The sequence below is a fragment of the Quercus robur genome, chromosome 7, assembly GCF_932294415.1.
Source record: "Quercus robur chromosome 7, dhQueRobu3.1, whole genome shotgun sequence".
Classification (NCBI taxonomy): domain Eukaryota; kingdom Viridiplantae; phylum Streptophyta; class Magnoliopsida; order Fagales; family Fagaceae; genus Quercus; species Quercus robur.
This window is the reverse complement of record NC_065540.1, coordinates 10607808-10632086: the sequence shown is the minus strand read 5'-3', so window position 1 is coordinate 10632086 and position 24279 is coordinate 10607808. Positions and strand designations below refer to the sequence as shown.

The 24279-nt window shown below is 33.6% G+C and overlaps 4 protein-coding genes across 8 annotated transcripts; 1 reads left to right on the top strand and 3 right to left on the bottom strand.

Moving 5' to 3' along the window:
- Positions 1-1796: 1796 nt before the first annotated feature.
- On the bottom strand, positions 1797-5647 carry LOC126692186 (DNA-directed RNA polymerases II and IV subunit 5A). The gene is made up of 4 exons (XM_050387699.1): positions 5248-5647; positions 4131-4310; positions 3418-3531; positions 1797-2094 (listed from the first exon to the last, which is right to left on the bottom strand). Exons 1-4 carry the CDS (start codon positions 5446-5448, stop codon positions 1969-1971), a joined length of 621 nt encoding a protein of 206 aa, XP_050243656.1. The 5' UTR covers positions 5449-5647; the 3' UTR covers positions 1797-1968.
- Positions 5648-7596: 1949 nt separating this feature from the next.
- Positions 7597-9020, bottom strand: LOC126692185 (casparian strip membrane protein 1-like). Its single transcript, XM_050387698.1, has 3 exons — positions 8635-9020; positions 8231-8354; positions 7597-8015 (listed from the first exon to the last, which is right to left on the bottom strand). Exons 1-3 carry the CDS (start codon positions 8901-8903, stop codon positions 7800-7802), a joined length of 609 nt encoding a protein of 202 aa, XP_050243655.1. The 5' UTR covers positions 8904-9020; the 3' UTR covers positions 7597-7799.
- Positions 9021-10280: 1260 nt separating this feature from the next.
- Positions 10281-14563, bottom strand: LOC126692184 (mitochondrial fission protein ELM1). Of its 4 annotated transcripts, none has more exons than XR_007644946.1 (11): positions 14291-14563; positions 13888-14041; positions 13695-13761; positions 13428-13524; positions 12532-12681; positions 12292-12418; positions 11899-12011; positions 11759-11822; positions 11562-11666; positions 11359-11467; positions 10281-10747 (listed from the first exon to the last, which is right to left on the bottom strand). XR_007644946.1 is itself a non-coding variant. In XM_050387697.1 (11 exons), the coding sequence occupies exons 1-11, from the start codon at positions 14480-14482 to the stop codon at positions 10646-10648; spliced, it is 1242 nt and encodes a 413-aa protein (XP_050243654.1). In that variant the 5' UTR covers positions 14483-14560; the 3' UTR covers positions 10281-10645. The 4 variants fall into 4 exon arrangements, 2 of the variants coding, with proteins under 2 accessions (XP_050243654.1, XP_050243653.1); XR_007644947.1 differs by having other exon boundaries at positions 11605-11666; positions 14291-14562; XM_050387697.1 differs by having other exon boundaries at positions 11573-11666; positions 12292-12391; positions 14291-14560.
- Positions 14564-16511: 1948 nt separating this feature from the next.
- Positions 16512-20195, top strand: LOC126692183 (peptidyl-prolyl cis-trans isomerase CYP18-2). 2 transcript variants are annotated; one of them, XM_050387695.1, is made up of 6 exons: positions 16512-16705; positions 16939-17034; positions 17131-17192; positions 17848-17939; positions 18533-18617; positions 19855-20195. In XM_050387695.1, the coding sequence occupies exons 1-6, from the start codon at positions 16634-16636 to the stop codon at positions 19898-19900; spliced, it is 453 nt and encodes a 150-aa protein (XP_050243652.1). In that variant the 5' UTR covers positions 16512-16633; the 3' UTR covers positions 19901-20195. The 2 variants fall into 2 exon arrangements, with proteins under 2 accessions (XP_050243652.1, XP_050243651.1); XM_050387694.1 differs by having other exon boundaries at positions 16515-16705; positions 17848-17981.
- The last annotated feature ends 4084 nt before the right edge of the window (positions 20196-24279 follow it).

The following is a 24279-nucleotide window of genomic DNA, read 5'->3' as shown; positions in this document are numbered from 1 at the left end:
CTGATTTATGGGTTTTGTGCAAATTTTTCGAATGACATTAGTTCTTATTATACGCAACATGTCTCATTTAAAGTAATCAACTAAATAAGTCAAGTTTAGTGCACATGACAAAGCATTTGTCAGCGAGCCTCCGAACATGTTTGAAGCAAAACATTTTTCATGAAAATGTGGGATTGACTTTTTTAGTCTTTATAGTAACTAAAATTATGCAATTGACTTTCTCTTATTAACACTTCCATCACTTTTTATTGGATGTAAAATGATTATATGAACACACGTGTCATGGTGCAATACCTAGGGTTGATATTGCAACTGATGCAATAGTTCTCAATAGTTAAGATTGAGAGTTGAAAAAAACAACTTTCCGTCTCAACTATTAAATAAATAAATAATGAGAAAAAGAAAAAAAAATCAAAGTGGTTTTTTTTTTTTTTTTTTTTTTGTGTGTGAGAGAGAAAGAGAGAGAGAGAGAAAGGGTGTAATTGCACCTAATGCAATACCTAGAGCATTTTGTAGGTATTGTACCGAATTCTAATCTTATATCATGAAGTTGTTGTCGGGACTAGCTCAAAGCTAAGCTGCTCTATTATTATTATTTTTAAGATGAATTTTATAAGTGCTGTTGAATAATTGGTTTAAGGCCCCCTATTATTAAAAAAAAAAAAAAAATTCAAAATTGGTGGGACACTAATTAGTTTAAGGATTTAAGAAGTCATTTTCATAGTACAGGGTTGTGTTTGATAATGACCCCGTAGGGGATCTCTCCATTATTATTTTTTTAAAGATGAATTTTATAAGTGCTGTTGAATAATTGGTTTAAAGGCCCCTATTATTAAGAAATAAAGTTTCAAAATTTGTGGGACACTAATTAGTTTAAGGATTTAAGAAGTCATTTTCATAGCACAAGGTTGTGTTTGATAATGAACCTGTAGGGGATCTCTTTATATTTGACCCAAAAAAGAAAAAGAAAAAAAAAAGGAATTATGAAATTTTTTTCTTATTAAAATTTTCTATATCAATGCATGTGATCGATGCTTAAAATTTTTTTTCTTCTTTCATGACATATTATTTAAGAAATAGCTAAGCCTCCCATAAAATTTCCCAGTATAGCATCTGATTATTTGTATTAGCTTATTAAAGCCTATGGAAGCTGATGTGTGCAAGTTCCACAAGCAGAGGGGTGGAACTCAAAATAAATAAACCGAGGGGTGGACTTCTCATGACCCTAACAAACCCTTATTCGTTCTACTTTTGATTTGTAGGCTTTACTCTTCATTGCCATTTGCTAATTGGAACCCCAAAGGCGTCTCTTTGATGTCCTGAATGTAATGCCAAGAACATGCCTTCTATTTTCCATAAATAATGATAGATGCGGAACCAACCAAGGTTGGTTTTCTTTATTAAAAATAAAAAATAAAAAAATGTTGGTTTCGGTTGCTTTTGGTTGAATCTTCAGTCACCCAACTTGGCACAACGTCCAGTGCTATACTTATTTCACACAGCAAGGCCTTATTCAAGAGAACAAATGAGCATGTCAAAAGGGCATATAATGCCTGAAATAACTTAGCTCCTTGGACAGTAAGATATTAGTTAAGCACATTCAATGAACAGCATCACCAGGATAACCACAAGTATGAGAGGGTTTGTGGTATTAGGAATTACTCTATTGTTTGAGGAGAGAACCGCAACAGAGAAGACAGAGCTTGCATCTTTAACAAGTACACAAAACGCTTACGTTAAGATGCATGAAGAAAATGCTAACAGGATTACAAACCACCACCACAGACAGCATACACTATGATGCACAACTGAAGAATAACAATAAATATTTTCGTAACATAGTTGTCTTGAAACCCCCACTACAAAATCCCCTAAAACTGGCCTCTGACGATTTTGACAAGCACAACAGCACTTTCAACTCAAGTCCAGCTCAAACAATCTCCTAAGCAGTCACTAAAATGTAAATACTTATACAACATATCGGTAGGTGACATATCGGCCAGCAGTTTCACTTGGCCGGATTATCTTCACAACTTGTCCACGCTTCAGCCCATAATATCTGGCAATTGGATCAGTCACTTGAATACGAGGCAGCTGCATTCCAATCACCCAAAACGTAATCAATAAAATATCAAAATTTGATGGTATTTGTAACAAACATGCATTCAGAAGGGGCTGACATCCCAATCTTGAGGGATGGTAGAAAAAATTTACATGATCTATACAGATATCCCAGTAAGGAAAAAAAAAAAAAGGGAAGAAGAGATTGCACATGCAAATTCGCTCATGATCATGTGATTGAAAAGGACACCTTCATTAGAGAAAAAAAATTGAAAAAGATATGTTAACATTAGAGCAAAACATTTGGATAATTACAAAGTTGTCCAAGGTAACATAAAGAGGGCACTCTCATAGTAGCCTCATTGTCTGATTACGTAACTCTGAAATATTGTGGTGGTTTTGTGTAATTGCAATTAGTTTACAACTTTTTTTTTTTTTTGAGGAAACAGTAATACTTATTAGAACACACGAACACGAAAGTAGTATATAGAGTTTTTAAAACAGTAATACTTATTAGAACACACGAACAGCAATTAGTTTACAACTTAGTTTGACTTATTACATTCAATTCTTAGATTGCACTTTGGAAAACCGAAAACCCAAAGAATTTGTCCACTGACATAGATCATATCCAGTGATACCAGACAGTAAAGCACACTGTAAATAACGGATAACCTGAGCCCAGCTGATTTGTTAGGAGTTAGGACCCTAACAGGCTTTAGAGAACAGCACTACACTCAAAATCACGAGGATAAATTTTCCTCAGCTCTGCTCATTAGCTCTCTTATGAACCTAGTCCTTCGAAGCTTTACCTTATTTCAACCTCAAATTTTTATTTTATTTTTTGTAGGAAGGGATTTCATTAACCAAACAAACAAAAACAAAAGTAAGAGTTTGCCACAACAGGGTGATCACAGTACAAATTAGGACTGTTGAAGGACATTAACAAAGCCACATCATCCAAGGATACACACTAATAGCAAAAGTCTTTTTTTTTTTTTTGATAAGAAAATTAAATTAAACACTAATAGCAAAAGTCTTTCTGCTAAACACAGCAACATTTGGCCAAAGTTTTAGCATATTTAGAGACCAATCTATAATCATGGAGCAGACTAACAAGTTTCGTGTTGTCTAGCACAAAAATGATGCTCTAATGATTGATTTTGTGTAATAATAATCATTTCTTAAAACCAATATTTATGTGTGTGCACCTAAATAGTTAATTTTTGGCATGTTGAGGCATATTTTCTGTAGTATAAGCTTCCAGTCTCAGCAACAAATCTCAGAGATTCTAACAAAAGTTTAACTGCTATCGGTTTCCAAATATTTGCAACTGAAATGTTAACCTACACTGACCTGTGTTTCTTTTACGGTGTACCTCTCCAGCAAAGTTTTCTTCTCCTCAGTTGTAAGCACCTGATGCTCGGGAACAAGAACATGCTCTTTAATGTTTACCATCAGCTCTGCCTCCTGTATGAATGGATATAAGTAAGAATTTAAGAAGAAAAAAAAAACTTATTTACACAAAGCTGCATTTGAATATGTTCCACAAATATCAAGCAAATTGAATGTCACCAATAACCTCACACACAGACATAAAAGAAATGGTTTGTGTATCACAAAGATGTCCCAACATACTTATAAAAAAAAGTCCCAAGATGATTACTTTGTCACTTTTAGAGTAAAATCTCTTCAAATTGATGATAAAGATGATAAATCAGTTTAAAAGGAAAGAAAAAATCACTACAAAAATTTCTTTGGGAACATCTTTGACCAAAGTTCTTCAACCATCAAGTTGCAAGAATGGGTGACTGGTTGAATAAACATTCAAGCTCAGTAAACCATCAAAACCACCACTAAGAAGACAAACTTTCAAGTTCACTCAAATAGCTAAACCATCAGACCCACCAAGACCCTTGGGAGATGTGCATACTAAGCAGGCCATTGCAACAGCCCTGTTGTCTACAATACTAAGATTCCTTGCGTAAGAAAATAATGGATAAGCTAGACAATAGACATAATTTAAGAACCACAACTTTGTTCTTACAACATTATGAAGTCACTTTCACCTGGAAAACCTCCAAGTGGAACTTTGAAGATATCTCACTTATACAGGTCCTCGCAAAGGGGGTTAAATTTTGTTGAACAACCAAGATTGCTCTGAAAACATTCTCCGACTTCATGCGATTGGTGTAAGTCTTCATTGTCTTAACACCAACCTTTGGTTCCTCAGGGAAGAAAACATAGATCTGGTACACAAGGAACAAACAGTAAGAAAACCAACAAAAGAATGCATAGAAGTATACACAGGTACCATGCATCGTACATTCTGATAATATATATCAAAACATATAACCGGTTTTTTTTTTTTTTTTGATTCCTAGACGTCTCTGTTGGAAAAATGAGGAAGTGCCAACCAGTTGAGCTACAAGGCTCTTGACAGAAAAATAAAGAAACTATGCACATAGAACAGTTATAACATATGAATTGATCTAGCTCCACTTTCCCTGATCCCAAAAGAATCATAGAATTAGTGATATCAATGACATTAAAAATGTAAATGCTAAAAGCACATATGAGGAAACTCTGCACAGGGAAGTACTAAACTATACTGGAAGCAAGAAAAACTCAAAACGTAGGCAAGTAACATCAATCAAACCTTGGTCCCAAAATTTTGGGGTTAGCTAGGATTCTCAACAGGCTAATCAGGGTCAGCCACATTTGTTCTTTTCCATCATTCTATTCTACCCAAAAGCATAGTCTATGTTACCTTCTTAATTAACATGTCCCATTTTGATTGAAATTGGACAGTACAAGTTTGTCAATAGGTTCATATTATTGATGATATAAACCATCTATTCGAAGTAAAAATTCATGGAATTGTGAAGAGGTAAACAAGAAAATGAGTCAAAAGTTTGAACATAAAATCTTGTTTGGTGATGAACTCAAGCTCATTTACAGCAAACCCGAGTCGTAAGACAAATTATGTGTTTTTTTTGGTGAATTGGGTTTAGAAGTTAGAACCCTTTAGAAGAAGGGTTATGCTTCAAGCATCAATATGGGTTCAAAGATATAATTTAGGGTTTCTAAGGTTTTTTTTTTTTTTTTTTTTCCCTCGAGTTGAGTATCAAAAAGTAGAATAGAATTGAATATAAAGAAAGAGAAAGATTGATGGGGGAAACGAACCTGATCAGAGGAATCAGTTCGCTTGGTTTTGTTGATGACAAGGTCTTCCCTCTTCATGCTCTCACCGTATTTCCTTCTGAACTGGTCTTTGGTCATGTCAACCTCAAAGTCTGCAACCAAATAACCCCGATCCTTAAGCATTTGCATCACCGTTTTTCGGATCCTAAATAGCCTGTTTATTTCATCCTCCGAGATCACCATTGCAAAGCACACCACAACTTTTCTCTCTGAAACAAATAAGAAAAGGGTTTTGACGACAGCGAACAAAACCAAAGAGGTTTTTTAATTTGGGGCCGGCTTTTTAGTGTCTCATGTTTTCTCCTGTTTTTAAACAGATAAATGACACGTGTCATCTACAAAATATAATGGTAAGATATAAGGCCACATCACAACATCATTATTTCTATTTTACCAACACTCTTCAGCAATAAATTTACTGTTTCACACCCCACTGCACTTGGCAATGGATGATAAGCATAAATAGAGCCTCAAGAGAGGAAGAGAACCCATGAGCACAAACAAAGAAAAAATTATATTGAGGGAGAAAATCCATTTCATTTCAATTCAAACTAGACCCATGACAAGAATCCACTGTAGAAATGGCAAGAGAGAGCTCAGTATCAAACTACCAAGTCTGAAATCAACCAAATCCCAACAAAAAAGATGAACAAACCAACAAGTGCAGACCCGAACCAGTTAAACACACACACAACCACAACTAGCAATTAGCATTTAGCAGTTAGTTCACAAATACAAATACACAAGAAGCCTTTGTTGTTCTTCCGCAATTTCTCAGCCCATTCTTTCCCACTCTCTTGCAGCTCTGTTTGTGATGGTTTCTCAGATTCGGTGTAGTGGGTTACTGCTGAAGAGTGGGGTAAAAGAGAAATAAACGATAATTTGATGTGGCCTTGTTTTTACCATTAGATTTTATATCCTTTCTCCGCTTGGGTTTATCGTTTATGGGCTTTGTGGCCCATTTTTACATGGGATGGAAGATGGCCCTTAGCTAGTAGCTATGACCCGTTCGATAAAAGATTTATAATAAAGTTGTTGTTATTTTATGAAAATATATGTTGATAAAAAAATGTGTAAAAATATGTGTAATGTTGTTTAAATACTAAAAATTGTTATTTAAACAACGGTAACAAACACCCCCTATATGCATATAAGATGTCGTCATGTGACAATTTTTAGATATATAGAAACATCCTTTTGGGTCTAGTCCATAAGACACTGTACCTAAACCGAATTCTGCAAGTTGATCCATACAAACTAGGTCTTTAACAGCAAGTCGTTTGTGACATGTCCTTCATGGCTATTTTCCTTTTGGGCTAAACTAAAGTCTAGTAAAGTTTTCAAATTTTGTAACTCAATTTACATTAATGTTTTTAACACAAATATCTTCCTATCAAATAATAATAATAAAATAGATATTTATAATTTAAATGCTCCTCTCTCTTAACTATAAAGATCCTGTAAAGTTTGAATTTCGCACATATAATTTAATTGTGTTGACTTCCTCCTTGAATCAATTCAACTGTGTTGATTTTCTCCTATACTTTCCTCCTTAAAGTTTTAATTATATATTTTTAAATATTTATTAAATTTTTTTTACCTTAAAGAATAGGTCTTTTAGTATTTTTATTGTATGTCCTACCTATATAATCTCTTAATTTATAGACTAAATACCACTTGAAAACTTATATTACAAATTAATTTGTTTTTAGTGTTGCAAGATGTCAAAATAATGATTATTTATTTATTTATTATAATTACTTACAATAATATAAAAATTTAAAAGAGAGATTTGAATGTTAGATGTCTTCGTAAAAAATGCCAAGAAGTACCAACAAAACTCTTAATAACGGATTTTTTTTCTTCAAGAGAATGGAAAAGTACAGTCTAAGCTTTATAGTAATACAATAAACAAAGGGGTAATTGCATTTTTTTCACCTTAAACTATATCACATTTTACACTTTGCCCCTTGAACAATCGAAATGCACGAATGACCCCCAAAGTTATAACTGTGTAACACTTAAACCCACGTCATTTGTTTTGGTATTAAGTCTAATGGAATGTAACATTAAAAGACCTATTTACCATCTACCGTATGTTTTGGAGGGAGGAGTAAATTGGACTTTTGATGCAAAATTATGTTAGACTTAATCCCAAAACAGACAACAGGAAGTTAAGTGTTATAGATTTATAATTTTGAATGATCAATTGTGCATTTCGATAGTTCATGGAGCAAAGTTGCAAAATTGGGTATAATTTCGAGTCAAAAATATGTAATTTGTCCATAAAGTAAAGAAAATCTTGAACTAGGCACAAAAAGTCAATGCGCATAGATCACAATAATTTTTCATTACAACACATGCCATACAATCAATAGATTACAATTTTTTTTTATCAAAGAAAAAAAGAAAGTAGATTACAATTTTTCAAACGTCACACAACAAAATTCAAAGTAACACTGAAAGAAATTCATAAACAACAATACAAAAACTAAAATTTATTTAAACAGCTAGCTAGCTGGTCCATCATCTTGTCAAGGCTTTCGGATGGCCAAAGCAGACAGCAAAATAAGGAACACGAAGACAACAACCGAGACAAATGCGGCCACCACGGCACCACTGACTTTCTGGCAGAAATCACCGTATTGCTGGCAGATGGCTAGCCAATTTGTGTTGGAATTGCCATTGTGAGCCAAGTAGACTATGGCTGCAGCCGCGGCAGCAGCTGAGGTGTTTAGAGTAAGCGCCACCTGAATTTAATAGATGGATTAATTTAATGCCAAAGTTAAGAAAAGGTTAATTATTGTTTCATATTCTTGGATGTGAAATGTTTCTCACAATGTCCACACCTTTTAACACAAATATCCACATTGTGTACACTATTTGATGTGAAAAAATCAAAGACTGCTAAAAAAATTGATGGCAAATTATGGTGCTGAATTAAAAGGTTAAGGAGGTTAATTACTGTGTCCAAAACGAGTAGGAGCACTCTTGGTCCGACTGCTTGGGGGCGAACGATGGATACTATGGAGAAGGGAAGAGAAAGTACAAGGTAGCCACCCACTATTGCCATTGCAATGACGAAAAACCTGCATTTTTTTGAAGTCTCAAAAATTTTAATAAACTTCATACGTTCTACATGCATGAACATTCACATATTGACCATTCACAAAGTTTGTGTATAAATTTATGATAAAATTTTGCTTTGCATAAATGGCATTTGCTTCTATTTATTGATAAAAGTAGTAGTTGAAAGAGAGAAAGAAATTCTTCATCTGAAATGGAACAATTTTATAGTTTGGATTTAGTAAAATCTTTAAGCATGAAATGGATCGAAATAGAGAGAGAGAGAGATGAAAAATCACGTACTGGAAAGTGGGCAAATCATCGTAACTAGCTTGGAACTGGAAGAACTGAGTGAAGAAGGGAAGGGTCTCATCACTAGTACCCATGGTGGCAGCCGCGGTTAGAGTGGTGATGATAGCTCCTAGCCTAAGAAGGAAGTCGAATATGGCAACTCCTCTTTTCCATCCACCCTTCCCTTGCTCTTGCTTGACAATTGCCACAAGAGGTGCTTTGCCTTTAGCAACAGCGCTTGACTCTGGAACATCAATTGTGGTTGAATCACCGCTCCTCATTTTTGTGTAGAAATGAAAATAGTGAGCTAGAGAGAAACTGATGAGAAGTAAAAGCTTGTGTTGAGAGAATAGTTGAATAAGAGAGACTTTGAAGATTGTGGTGATGATGAGAATGACTTGATGAATGAACCTTATATAGAGAATCACAAAGGAATTGGTTTGAAATAATTTGCATTTAAAATTGTGAAGTTATAGTCAATGGTAGCTGGGGGAACTAAGGGAGTTGCTAACCATTTCCATTTGATTGAATTTTGAAATCACTTTTTGTTCACAAAGCAAGTACAAGATGGTCATAAACTCATAATTTACTTGCTCCAACTTCAAAAATAAAGTCGACCAAACAATAATTTTACGATTATTAATGTCATTGGTTGGATATAATAGAAATTTTATGCATAGAGATCAAGCAGAAGTGAGTTATCGCATGTCTGTCCTTTGTCATTGTAGTATTTCATACTATTGCTTTTAGCACCATATAATGGAGAAAATAGAAAGTGGGAATAGTAGCTAGGGTCTTAATATATAAAAATTAAAGTTAAAATGTCAACCTGCTATAACTAACAAAAGTTTATTATTCTCCTAATCAGTCAACTAAACCACATAGCCTCGCTAATCCAACAGTGTGAATAATCGGATCTTTCCTACCCCACTTCCAAGTTACACCTTATTCTCTTTAGATAAAACCACATTGTTATGCACCCTTCAAGGTTGTGACTGAAGACCATTAATCCAGTGTTTTATTTTCTTATTCTTCATCATATGATCAACCTCAGGTCCTCAGGAAAATTTCCATCAAAGAGACAACTCAATAGAAATCATAGTTAGCAATTTTGTTTAATCTTTCTTCCTAAGGTGGAGACTAAAAGTTGCCCAACTTGCTGCTACACCACAGCTCCCCCAATAAAAACATAAGATGAGATTAAATTAAGCATCTAGTTTGGATTTTTTTTAAAATAGTATAGGCGAATTTTGGCCTTTAAGAAAAGGAAAATTCACTTCCACTGATCCCCAGCATTTTAAGTTACCCCTTAAGGTTCATTCCATTGAAATATTAAGTTCTGAAACTAAGAAGAAATAAGACAAAGATCTTCCTCAAAAAAGAATAATAAAAAATAAAATAAGACAAAGATTAAAGACAGACAAGGTGAATTCTCATGGTAAAAGGGTAAGCTCAGGCAATTTTCCTCAAAAGAGACCATTCAATGTTAGTGTTTAGCTGGTCCTCAGGGTCGTATTTCCCAGATTGGGTTTAAATTTTGTTTAAAACAAACCAAAAGAGAACTAATACACTTTGTAATACAACATGCATTAAGATTATTTTAATAAATGGAAGCCTTGGAATCAAATTCATTATATGCAAGAGCAAAGAACCAAAAATTTCATCAACCAAATCAAAATAAATTACATATCATCATACTTTAAGTGAACAAGTAGTATAATTCAGTTTTTATTTTACAAGACAGGCTGCTCTGCTGTAAGTTCTGTTAACAATTCAAAATCTCTTGTGGTATTGAACAAGATACAGGTAATACCAAAATCAAACAAACGAATTCTAACACAGGGTATGAGCAAAATTGGTCAATCCGGTCAGAGTTAATTGCTTCTATCAGTCAGTAAAAAACAGGTCAGACACTGCTTCTAGGCGTCAATTGGTAAAGGACCACGTAAAGACTGCTTCTGGTTGGAGGCAATTCCCACCCTGATAGACTACTGGGATCATGGACCCAAAACAAGGAAACCCATTATCTGTGTATACTCCATCCACGCTGGGCAAGTGCCATATTCACACAATTAGCAGCCTCAGTAGTGTCATTAAGTGGAGAATAGCTCCAGCTCTCTGATATCTGTAAATCAAACCACGCATTGTGAAAGAACCTTAGTTTTGTTTATAATGTGATCAGGCTACCCAGGCCAAAGAAAAAAAGTGATCAGATGAGACATAGGCCAAGGCACAAATGCATTTTTCTTGGGTAGAAGCAATATTTTCCTATGCTATAAGAGCTTATTACATGATGTTCCTCATTTTTACACTAATAAAACACTTGTTGCACTTACCTTCTGGTAGAAGTGGTATACTATTAAGCCATTTTTTAAAACTGATAATTACATACTTGCATGGTGGGTCTTGAACCCAAAATTTCATCATTCACCTTGCTCTTACAAGGGGAGGAGAGGTTCCATTTGCACTAAAGATCATCAGTGGTATACTATAAAATTTCATGTGAGATGTGCCACATATAGGCCCCATAATTTTTTATTTTTAAAAAGGCGTGTGTAATAATAAACAAGGCACTGAGAGAAAATAAGAAGCTAAAAATAAATTTAGAACATCTGCTGTGAGATTCTTCTCTCAACACCGACCAACTTTAGAAGAAATAAAGTGAGAAACAATAAGTGCAAGGTAAAACTTAATATTTCAGCTAAAGAGAACAAAATAAGACAAATAGCAACTTACATCCTCTTTACCAGTGAATGGTCGAGCAACTCCTCGTTCCTGAAGAGACTTTTGGAAATCAGCAAACTTCCATGTACACCGCTCAGCACCAATTACATAAACGGGCTTCCTATAGATGAAAAATCATTATTAAAACACATGAACTTTAGATCAAAAGAAGAACTTAACGAACAATTGTTGAGAGGTTAACTTCATCATCATACTTTGAACATACCCAGTACTGCAAGCCTCACTCAACATACTTACTGAATCAGCTGTGATGACAAAAGCATCAGCCCAAGCTAGATGCCCCATATGTGGATTCCGATCTATGCAGTATTACATAAATAAATGTCAAACAATCTTTGTACTTATGAAATATACTTCAAAAATATTCTTTGTACTTGTGATATCTTAGTACCTTCACCATCCCAAATGTACACCTTTTGGTTACCACTAAATTCTCTTACTAGAATATTGGACACCTGTTGTTAACAGCACAGAGAATAAGTGTGCAACTGTCAATAAGTTCTTCAAAAGAAATTCCTAAAGCATATATACCTTCTCAGGAGTTCTTCTAGAGAAAGATATCCTGATGCTTCCGCAGCTCCAAAGAATATTCCGCAGCATAGTTGCCAACTGCATTGCAAGATCCGCACCGTATGGACAATTGCCTAGAATATGATAATCTTTCATATACTCAGGGAATGGAAGGGAGAAAAGTGTGAAAGAAGAAGAGCTCAAGATGTGATTTTATTCAAATAAATAAGTAATTCTTGCAGATATAATATCACAGACATAACCACAGTTGCTGATGTAGAAAAACCAGTCTAAATTACAAAACACCACAGAACTTAATGCATGGGAGGTAGAATTAGACTCCACAGACTACAATCAGATTTGGTGTTTGATATGAGCAAAAGCTTGACAGATTATAGGTGCAAAGAAAATTACTAGTAGGCCCTCCAACATTGACCACAAGCAAGGGCTTTGGAAGTGGTGCCAACTCATCATGCCACGCAGAAGCAGCACTCCTAAGTGCAGCAGAATCAACCTGATGAAGAGCTCCCACAGTGAGAACCTGAAATCCACACTTGTGAGCTTCATAAGCCACTGCAGTAACTAACCATATGTAGCAGAAAAAGTTTAACGACCATCACATATTACCCATTTGAGCAAGTATTCTATACCTACCACATTTCTTCCTGGAGGTTCACGTGGAGTTATCCACCTGCAGAGAAACCAAGGAATTTGCTCTTGTGCATGAGGAGTCAGAGGGTAATAATCGTGACGAGGAGTAATTACCAAGTCAAACCGATTCAAATGGGACCTTGGATGTTGTATCTGGAACATGTTGTCAAAGACAAATCTATTACAACCAGACATTGTAGTGCTTGCATGCATCAGCAAATCAAATCCACATGGTACCAAATGGTGTGGTGGAACTAAGAAAAAATGGGAAAGAAGTATTACCATCAAAATGCTTAAACAAGCTATTAAATAAAAGATCCAAAATAGAAAGTAAACTTGTTGCAAACTTATACCCTGTAGCAATACCTACCCACCTGTGCCAGTTTCGGGTCCAAAAAAAAGGGTGAATGTACATTTGCTTATAGAAATTGTTCCAATACCCTCATTTATTTATTTATTTTATCGGTAAGTTACATACACATCTGGGATGGGTCTTGAACCCACGACATCATTCTCCACCTAGCACTTATGAGGTGTAAATTGGGCTAAAACTCATTGGCAACAAAACCCTCATTTATCATTCTATTAAAGTAAAAATATTAGATAGTAATTCAAGTTACAGTTGTTCAAAAAGCATTGAAGTTACTGGAGTAATTGAAAAGCTAGTACTAGTTGAAATCATTTACAAAAATCCAAAAATAGCCAATTAGAAATCAATTACATTTTCAAAAAGCATTGAAGTATCCAGTGTATTAAAAAGCTAAATCATTAAAATTTTAAATTATAACAAATTTGTACAAAACAAACATACTGCATCATGTTTTGATATCAACATCATGTAAAACTACAGAGTTATCATATGTAATCAAAGAAAGATTAAAAAAGAATATAACTTTAACCTGAACAACAAAAACATTTTCTGGAGCTAAACGTTTTATGGAGCTTGAAACAGAAATAGTATCCCGGCCTGATGCAACCACCAACAGTGGGCCGTCTCTGCAAAAAAAAAAAAAAAAAATGGATATATCAGTGCATCAGCATTAAACAATATACTTTGTTATGCACAATGTTCCGAAGAATATGAATCATGAAGCACATACAATTTGTGAGTGTAACTCCAATTAATAAAACTATTCATGAAAAAAATGAAATCATGGAAACCATACTTGTCAAATGTTTCGCGGGCCATTTTCGCAATATGATTTGCATCAGCTTCTAGAACATCAGATAGGCCTGTGCAACCACCATTTTAATTCTCTATATAATAAAAATTAACAATTTCCAACATAATCAACACCTATCTTTATCACAAAATACATCTATCTCATACATAATTTGAGAGCGACCACAATACAATACCAGTTGTTTGAGAAAAAAGAGGCATCACTTTTTGCCCATTAACCATGACTTGATATCCAATTATTCGCTTCATGACATAATCCAATTTTTTGTGTAGAGAAACTGGAACCCAATGAAGCCACTCATTGATTCCTCCTCTTGGCCTTGTAACTCGCTGCAAAATTCATATACAAAATCATTAACGAAAACATTTAAGACTTCGATCGCTTAAGTTCCAGTTAGCTCAGCTAGTAAGTATTTTAGCCTAATGACAAAAGAAAACGCTCGTTATGGAGTGAACAGTAGCTGAACTAGTGAAGTCTATTATCGTATTAAGTTAAAGCGGGACACTGTAAGTTGAAATTTTATCGTATCTTTAAAAAGAATTCATACAGAGAATTGGGATCAAAGAGAAATGGCTTACGTAAAAGGAGTGGTGGCGAGAGAGACCGAGACCGAGAGCGCGAACAAGGCCAATGCTTTGATTTTCTGAGCCGGCGAAGCCGTTTCCGATGATGATAGCTCGTTTGATCGCGCCGTAGACCCCACCAGCATCGAAGATCTCGGGCAGACCCGAAAACCCGCTGGGCGGTTCGGGAAGCCTGATTGGTCTCATCAGAAGTCAGACACAGACACAGTATGGAATGGAACTCGTTGGGTGTGTTTCATTCAGTTTTTTTCTTTTCAATTTCCAGTTGGGCGAGGTGGGCCGGCTTGGGCCCACGTTATGCCCATTTTGAGTCGACTAGTCTCAATTACTAGAAGTGTGTCAATTTATAGTAAGAATCATCTCTCTTTTTTCTTCTTTTTTTCTTTTTTTTTTTTGAGAATCTGTCACAATTATCATCTCTCGGAATAAAAAGATATACTTACCCATGTCACTTAACTTTTCTTTAGTTATTTTTGTGCTTTAGTTATTTTTGTGCTTGTTAATTTATTTTACTAATCAACTTATTTTTGCTACTATTTATGAGTTTTATTGTACTTTTTTATACTATTTATGGATCCTATTATATTATTTCATTTAACTTTTACTTTTATTTATAGTATTTTTAGCAAAAAATTTTCATTTTCAGCAAAATAAATAGATTTCAAATGGACACTTTCTTTAAAAATAAAAAATAAAAATAAAAACTTTTCTTTCATTCTTTATTTCCTAACTTTTGTTTATCAAAAATTTCCCAACTTTTTTTTTATTCGAAGCATCTCTCAAAATTAAAGATACTTTTTGGGGGTACATATGCACTTAATGTACTAACTTTTCTTTTATTCTATCATGAAAGCTAGACATGTAATAATGTTGTACTTGTAGGTGATTCCTTCTTAGCATGTCAATAAAGGGGCAATTAGGGGTAATCCACCTAACAAACAGACTTTACGACTAGAGGTAGGTTGCCATTATTGAAACAAAAAGACTCAAGGGAACATAAAGCAAACTTAGTAATTGCATGAGCAACAACGTTATAGTCTCTCTTGACCCAACTAAAAGAGAAATTAAAAAATTACTCAACCGAACTTAGAAGGTTGACAATCATGTATAAATGTGTCATGTATCCTTTTGTGAGTGCAAAAATTGAAAATATAATTCGTTTTCCACCATAAATTCAATTAGAATGATTCATTATTATGTGAAATATAATTCGTTTTCCACCATGAATTCAATTAGAATGATTTATTATTACGTGAGATGAGAGAATAATACATTGTTGTATTTCGAAAGTATTGAACAATTATTTTGAAAAAAGTTGATCCGATAAGTTAAAAATCAAAATTAAATGATACTTATTTTTAATGGTTGTATAACTTGTTTAGATTACTTTTTTTTAGAAGAAATTGTTTAGATGACTTTGATGGATCATATGATTAAAATATGCATGAATAGTACTATAAACTATTATGTCTTTCTCCAAAAAAAAAAAAAAAAAAAACTATTTATGTAATGACTTGAATAAGATTCCTATAACATAGCATCTTATTATAATTTTTTCTTCAAAATTTTATTCACTGAAAATTGGCAAAAGTATAATTGTATATGAAAAAATTGAAAATTTTAAAACTTATACATAAACAAATAAGTTAATAAAGTTAACTAGAAAAAAATAATAATCCAAAGGGACGATTGAAATAAAACATTATCATTTTGAATAAATTTAATGACATTATATGCAAATGACTTTATCACATTATTTATATTGTTTAAAATTGAAATTATACCTTCATTTATCAAATCTATCTAAGTTTTTTTTTAAGAAAGTAAGATGGGTTAATTAATTAGTCAAAGGTGGAGTATTCTCACAAATGCACCACACAAAAAAAAGAAAAAGGATGTGATAATTCATGTTATTTAAAAAATTAACTAGTGAAAACAAAATAATCAATAAGACACAGTCATACAGCGATCTATTATTATTATTTTTAAAGCAAATGTAGAGATTAAATCGACACACAAAATATAAAATCAAAGGATGGGATTATTATTATCTATTATTTTTAGTAACCAAAGGAAAAAAAAATGGAATATTAAAAAATTACATAGGCCTTTACTCAAAAAAAAAAAAATGACATTGGCCCATGTTTGTAAATATTTAAAACTGGCCCAAAATTGAGGCCATTTAACAAAGCCCACAAAACGCAGTATTTAGAAATTGGCTTCAGAGTTCAGACCCTGCAATTCACACCTTCGCCTGAGCTGAGACCAAGAACTCGAGCTCTTGAATTCACTCTTAACACTTCACTCTCTCTCTCTCTCTCTCTCTCTCTCTCAAAGATGTGGGCAAGTGCGGAAGGAGGGCCTCCGGAGGTGACACTGGAAACCTCCATGGGTTCTTTCACCGTGGAGGTACTTTCCTTTCTTTTTTAATTACCTTCTGTTTGGTTGCTCAGAAAGCCATAGAAAATCAAACAAAGTAATAAATCGAGTGTTTTTTTTATTCAATGTTACTTTATTTTGGTTGTTAATGTTTGAATGTGAAATAAACTAGCTCAAACAGTCATACAAATACAAGTGTTATTAGGTTTCAAACTTCAATTTTTATTTTTTTATTTTTATAATTTGTCGTGTAAAAAACACAGCTATATTACAAGCACACACCGAGAACTTGCAGGAACTTCATTGAACTCTCTCGCAGAAACTACTACGACAACGTTAAATTCCATAGAATCATCAAGGTCTCTTTCTCTTATAAAATTGTTCTTGTATTGTACTTTTTTGTTTTGTTGAGGAATGTAAATGTTTACATAGATATTGGTTCAATTTTGGAGTAGGATTTTATGGTGCAAGGTGGGGATCCCACTGGAACAGGAAGAGGTGGAGAATCCATATATGGGTAAGTTTTAATTTTAAATTTTTTTGGGTATTTCTATCTTTTATGACAAATTTGTTTCTGGAAAATTATTCTCCAAGTTAGCTTAGTATATAGTAAAATGATAACAATCAAGCCTTAGTCCCAAAACTATTGGGTTGGCTATGGATCCTAAACATACTAATCAGGGTCAGCCGCACACTATATATAGTGGCAAGCAAGTGACTAAATTTTATGCTGACCGTCAACTTACCACAACTCTACTCCTTTTTTTGGGGTTTGGGACTGAACGTGAACAAAATATATGACACTGGGTATAGACACAGGCAGAGTTAGCTTTAATATGTGATAGTGTATTTTAAAACCCTTTGCACTATCCACTTATCAAATTTGTTCCATGATTGTTTAGACCATAGTTTGATTCCAATACTGCTTAAGTACAATGGATCACTAAAAACTGTGAATAAATACCATATTATGTCTTTGATATATGTATGCCTTATGAGGGATTTTTTGTATGTGGATTTCATTGATCATTGTACTCTACACCATGATTATAATGGTCTCTAGTATATGTCCTGTATAAATTGTCTTTTTTCGTCAATAAATTACGTTATTTATCCAAAAAAAAAAAAAAAAGAGGGGTTTCTTGTATGACTTGTTCTGTGATGCTTTGCAGTTCGAAGTTTGATGATGAGATTAAGCCAGAGTTGAAGCACACTGGGGCGGGTATTTTGTCCATGGCAAATGCTGGTCCAAATACAAATGGAAGTCAGTTCTTCATAACCCTGGCTCCATGTCCATCACTGGATGGTAGTGATATCATCCTTCCCTGTTACAACTTGCATGTGTTTGATCATTCTCTTTGAAAATTTGTTCAACCTTTTTTTCCCATGTGATTGGTATAGGTGGTCCTGTATTACTGCTATGATTAAGTTGCAGGATAACAATGCTTGAACTGCTACATAAAATGTAAAGCTTCAACACTTATTCAAGAATGGACCCCTCAATTCCTTGAAGTTATTATACCTTTATTTGGGGCTTTTCTTTTTTGTTTTGAAATGTCTTTAAGCTGTTAGTTTTTTTTATTCCTTCACTCAAGGCCAAAATAAATGCCAAATTACTACTTAGCCACAAAAGGGCTACTTTAGGATACTATATCATCTTTTGAGCAGTTAATATTTCTGACATTTATTATCTTTCATACCGTATGATGTGTTTTGGGTTGCCTCAAAAATAAATTTTTTATTAATGAGTGTTTAATATTGAAAATGGTAAGCATGGTTGCTCCTTTCTTTGTCTGATACATTGAAACTTTTTTTCATGTGCTCATAATGCTGAACTGATGTATCCGTACTGTCCAGGAAAACATACCATATTTGGAAGAGTTTGTAGGGGAATGGAGATAATCAAAAGACTTGGCAGTGTCCAAACTGATAATAATGATAGGTATGTTTTCCTTACAAATATCCCTGATCTATAAGTGCCTTGATTTAGAACATGGGCTACATCAGCTTGCTGCATTGTTATTTAGATATGAATTTTTATATACATATTAGATGCTTCCTAACTGTTTCTAGAGAATAAAACTTGAATATTGACAATCATCTAAGCATGCCACTGTTCTGAAACCCAATAATGTGGCCTCCTCACCCTGAATAATCCAAAAACTGAGTGCAGCTAGACTAACCTTGTGTTGCTTGTGAAAGCTGAAAAGTGAAAACTAAGAGAATAATATGGTGTTATGTTGGTCCCTCTTGAAAAATGAAACTTATCTATAAGAAATTCTAATATTATTGATAAACTATCAATTGTCCCAAAAGCTACAATTAATGGGAAAAGTGAACTTAATTACTTAACTGTTATTGTAACACTTTCTCACATCCAAACTCCTCAATAAGAGGGCTCAACACATGGAAATTTTTTAATTTTTATCAGTTATCATCTATGTTTAATCTTCCCAATGTTCTGTTGGGTTTCTGTAAGTTCATATCAACTAATAATCCAATTGCCAAGAAGATTGAAACAGGTCTTTGCTTGAAAAGACAAACAAAAAAGTAGTATATAATTATTGTGGGAAGATAGCTTGGTGAGGTTGTGATCCTTTCAAATTGTTAGGTCACAAAGTTAGCAAACTTTAAAATAATAAGCAAAATAGGCAATGATTAGAAAAAGTGCTATAGGCAGGACCCTTCATGATTCCATTTCCTACTACTTCTATGAATACATTGCTGAATGATAAAACTGAGACACCTATTAAAAAAAATTAAAAAATGATAAAACTGAGACACTAGTTCTCAAAATTTTCAGTGAAAATGTAACTGCTCTATTAGAGAGAACTAATTATAAGCTACAGAATCAAGCAGGATGCTGGAACAATATTGGTTATATCTACACTTTTAGTACATTTAGTGACTAAAAGGGACCTACTAATAGGTTTAGTCAATCATTTCTAGTTCAAATATCTTCAGTCTGCAGAAGTGACAATCACTATATCACAATTTGGCAACACAAATTCCTAGTTTTGATATATCATATCCTGGCTAGATTTACAAAGTAATGCAATTAAGGCATATAGATTATAGGTTCCACCCAGATTTACTGTGTTGTAACTTTTTTCTGGTGATTGAGCTCTTCTGTACACTTTTAAAGACTTAACTTCTTGTGATACATGCTGTGTTTACAGACCCATCCATGATGTGAAGATACTACGGACATCGGTCAAAGATTAATATCGAGTTGCTGTTACTGAGGCACATGTTTCAGGTTCCAAAATGGTCAAGACTCAAGTGGTGGGTTTCTTGAATATCTTGTATCATTCAGAAATGTGATAAAACATTGTATTTGGAATGCTTTCATAGAATAGTAGGGCAGAAAGTTTTGAAATTTTTTAAGTAGGAAAGTATCTGCCTGGATTCAGGGTTTTTTTTTTTTGTTTTTTTTTTTAATTAAGTGTTCTCAAATATTTGACCTTTGGCCAAGACCTTGCAAGATGCAACTTAACTAACATCTCATGGTATTCCTAAACGTCCAATGTTTAAATCTTCCTTTCCCCAACCACGAGTAATTAAAAAATATTTGAGCTTTGGTTTACTTCAAATGGCTCCCTAACATAAGAATTCTATAAAACTTTAGCCAAAGGCCAAAGTCTTATGCTTATTGTTTCAAATTTCCATGCCTTTTTGTTTGCCCAATCAGAGTTTTCACATTGAGGAAAAAAACTTCCTTTTTGTTTTAGAGGAGTAGCTAGAGTGACACACGAATATTAAGAAAAGTAATGATAGTCACACTCTTTATAACACACACTACTACATGAATTGAAATTAAAACATGGGTAATACACCAAGGAAGAGGGAGGGCTTAGCGGTGATTCTTCTTCCTCAAAGAGAGAGAGAGAGTGTTCGAGTTGAACACTGTTTGTTTGTTTGTTTAGACACCTAAAGCCAGATTGTTTAACCTAATAAATTAACCAAGTGATTACTTAGATTAATTATTCAGATCTAAGTTGAATAACAATAAATCATATCATGTAAAGATGCAGAAAAGTAAATAACACACGATTGATGACCCAGAAAAACCGATGAAACGAACCATTTCAAGGTAAAAACCTAGAGATGATTTAACTTAGTTATCCTCAAGGTAAACACATCTACTATAAGAGAATTGAAATTTATACAATCAGATTTAACCCTAAATCTATTGCTACATCATATAGTAACTTACTAATATGATCACGTGCAAACTTCAAATTCACGAACTCTTTCTCTTCTTGAATTTACACCAACACAAGCACCCTTGCTTGTGACTTTGAGATCCCACTCAAAAGTTTAGCAACACAAACTCTCTAGTTTGTGACTCCAGGACCACCCTTGCAGTTGTTGATCTTCTTGTTGCAACTTCAAATCTATCGGATCTAATAATATAAGAATAATTTCTGGTAATGACTTTGAAAGAGGAAGGCACAATACCTTTTAGATCTCACAAGAGCACCTCCAAAGTCTCTCAAAAGCTTTGAAAACATAGTTAGGGTTTTCATTTATATACTAGAAGTGTTTTACTTGAAACCCAAAACGTTTAAGCAAAGTTTGGGCTAAAATAAAATTTTGCAGAAATTTCATGTTTGCAATTTTCAATCGGTCGGATCTAATTTTTAATCAGTCAGATTTCATTGAATTTGAATTCTTCTTTCTGCAGCTTGTATGTTCTTGTGTTCTGACTTGTAATACCTTAAGTATTGTCTAATGAACTCTATATAGTCTAAGATCTATACCTAGACAAGTTTGTGTTCATAGTTTGTCAATTGTTCTAAACTTTTAGAACCTAACAAACACTCTTCATATTTGAATTCAAAAGCAAAATCTCACTTCTTTCTCTAACCAATAGCTTTATAGTTTAAAGTTACTTCCTATTCTTAAAGCGAGGAGCTTTGGCTTCAATTCATAATGGGCACAAAATGTGAGGGGGTTAAGAATCTTTTTATCACTTGTAATGGTTCATGCCCAATTATAACATTGTCCACAAAAAGCTCCTCGCTTTAAGAATAAGAAGTAACTTTAAACGATAAAGATATTGGTTATTCCAAGTTTTATATGAATTAAAGCCAAAGCTCCTTGCTTTAAGAATAAGAAGTAACTTTAAACTATAAAGCTATTGGTTATTCCAAGTTTTATATGAATGATGTATGTATAAAGAAAAAGAAAAAGAAAAGAAAATGGTAAAAAAGAACAGGATTAGTGGGCCAGATGTAATGGGCCATAAAAATGATGGATTAGTAAAATCTAATCCCAAAAAAAAAAAAAGTGACCGTTGGAAAAAAAAAAGGGTATGTGGTGTCAAATAAATTGATTCAACCATTTGAAACAAAGAAAGAAACAATACACTCAGTTTTTTTGAATTGAGAGAGAGAGAGAAGTGAAATTTTGCTTTTGAATGTGAATCTGAAGAGTGTTCAACTCAAATGCTCGCTCTCTCTCTCTGAGGAAGAAGAGTCACCGCCAAGCCCTCTCTCTTCCCTAGTGTATTATAAGGTAACCCTAACCTTAACTCTAATTCATACCCATGTAATTTATGCAAATGACCAATTATCAAATTCATTTTAAATATCCCAGGATGTTACTTCCATTCATTCCAGCTTGTGAAAGTAAACGTTTTGAACCCATTTGATGCGATGGGAGTTTTTGTAAAGGCAAGTAAGATTAACATCAGCTATGGAAATAAGGACTGACTCCTGCTAGTATCGCAGCCTAATGGTAGATCATAACTAGAGCCAATTAACAATTTGCCATGGATTAGAAACCAATTATTGATATTGAAATAGACTTATAAGAGCATCAAATGATACAATACACCGATATACTCTAAGCACCTTTCTCTTCATTACGTTGGTTGAATTAATAGAATAAATTTAGTAACCTCTTGTTTTATGCTAGCTACAGCACAAAGCAAACTAAAATTACTATTAAAAAAAAAGGTAAATAAACTTTTCCCTACACAAATAGGTCACTTATCACCAAAGTTAAGAAACTTAAATTAAACTTAACCTCAAATGTGTACCAAACTCAACAATTATACTTAAATTGAAAAAATAACAGTTTCACAACTAACAACTCTTAACTCCATAATTGGTTTAGCACAAAAGATCAAGTGGTTTCATTCAATAATAAAATATAATCAAAGCATACCCAATCCAAAATATATACCCAACTTCAAGACCATACCCAAATTGGGAAAAAATAAAAATAAAAATAAGGATAACAAAAGAGAAAAAATATTACAACAAATCTGAGGTGGCAATTTATTATTGATGGGTAAAGCAATGACAGTAATATGCACAAATTAGAACCAATAATAACGTACTACTTAAGATTTGTTGTGAAATTATTAAGAATAAAGCATGGACCGAAATAGACCAAATGAGAATAAGCGGACCGAAATGGACCAAGATGGATCAAATGAACTGATATGAATCGAATTGGACCAAAATGAACCTAATGGACCTAAGTGGACCGAATTGAACTGAAATATAACAAATGGACTGAGGTAGACCAAATTGGACCAGGTGGACTGATGTGGATCTATTTGAAGGACCGAATGGATCAAGGTGGACTGAAATGCTACGCTGATATGGTTCAACAAGTGTAACAACAATTAATGCTCAGGTGTATATTATATATAATATAATTCATAGGCTTACATAGAAACCTAATAAAATTGAATTGCTGTTTTTTTTTTTTTTTTTTTTTTTTTGGTAAAGAGAAAAAATGTGTAGGAGAGGAGGATGTCAACCCCTACATGCTCAGGCAATGTAAACCAAATTAATATATGATTAAAGTATAATTGAAATGACACTTGACATGAAATTAAAGTGCATTTAAAATGTGGAACACAAAATTAATGGGCAATTAATACAATTTTTTTTTTATACAAGATATAAACTTTACTCTAGTCTAATCTAAGTATATATGTGTGTGAATCTCTCTTTTAAAGACTTGAACCTCAGCCCTTACCCTCCACACCCCACAAGCATTTATACTCTTGGAGCCACAAGGTGTACAGTGAACACAAAATTAAAATGCAATTAAAAATTAATTTTAATTCTTAATTTGACTTTCTTCTATCTTCTACCTTTTTATATTATATTTGCAACAATATTCAACAATATCTACCACCGCACACCTTAGTGCAATAGTCACTTCACGAGTATAAATGTTTGTAGAGTGTAAGAGGTAAGGACTAGGTTCAAGCCTTCAAGAGAGAACTTCACACACATATACACTTAGCTTCCGTTTGGGAAGGATGTTTTGCCTGTTTCCCAGTGGAAGTGTTTTTTCTGTGGATCTCGTGCACTGTTCACAAGTACCATATTCAACAACTTTTTCTTTAAAACTGGGTCTCACGACACTATTCATACATTTAAAAATTATTTTACTACCGTATTTTCAGTAATAAGCGATATCCAAACAGACCCTTAGATTAAACTAGAATAAAAATTCTATCTTGTATCAACAAGGAGATTATAAAAAATAAAAATAAAAATCTAAAGGTGCGGCAAACAATAAACCCTCCACTGGCAATAAATACTTCAGCAGGTCGCATGCTAACTCGGTGCACT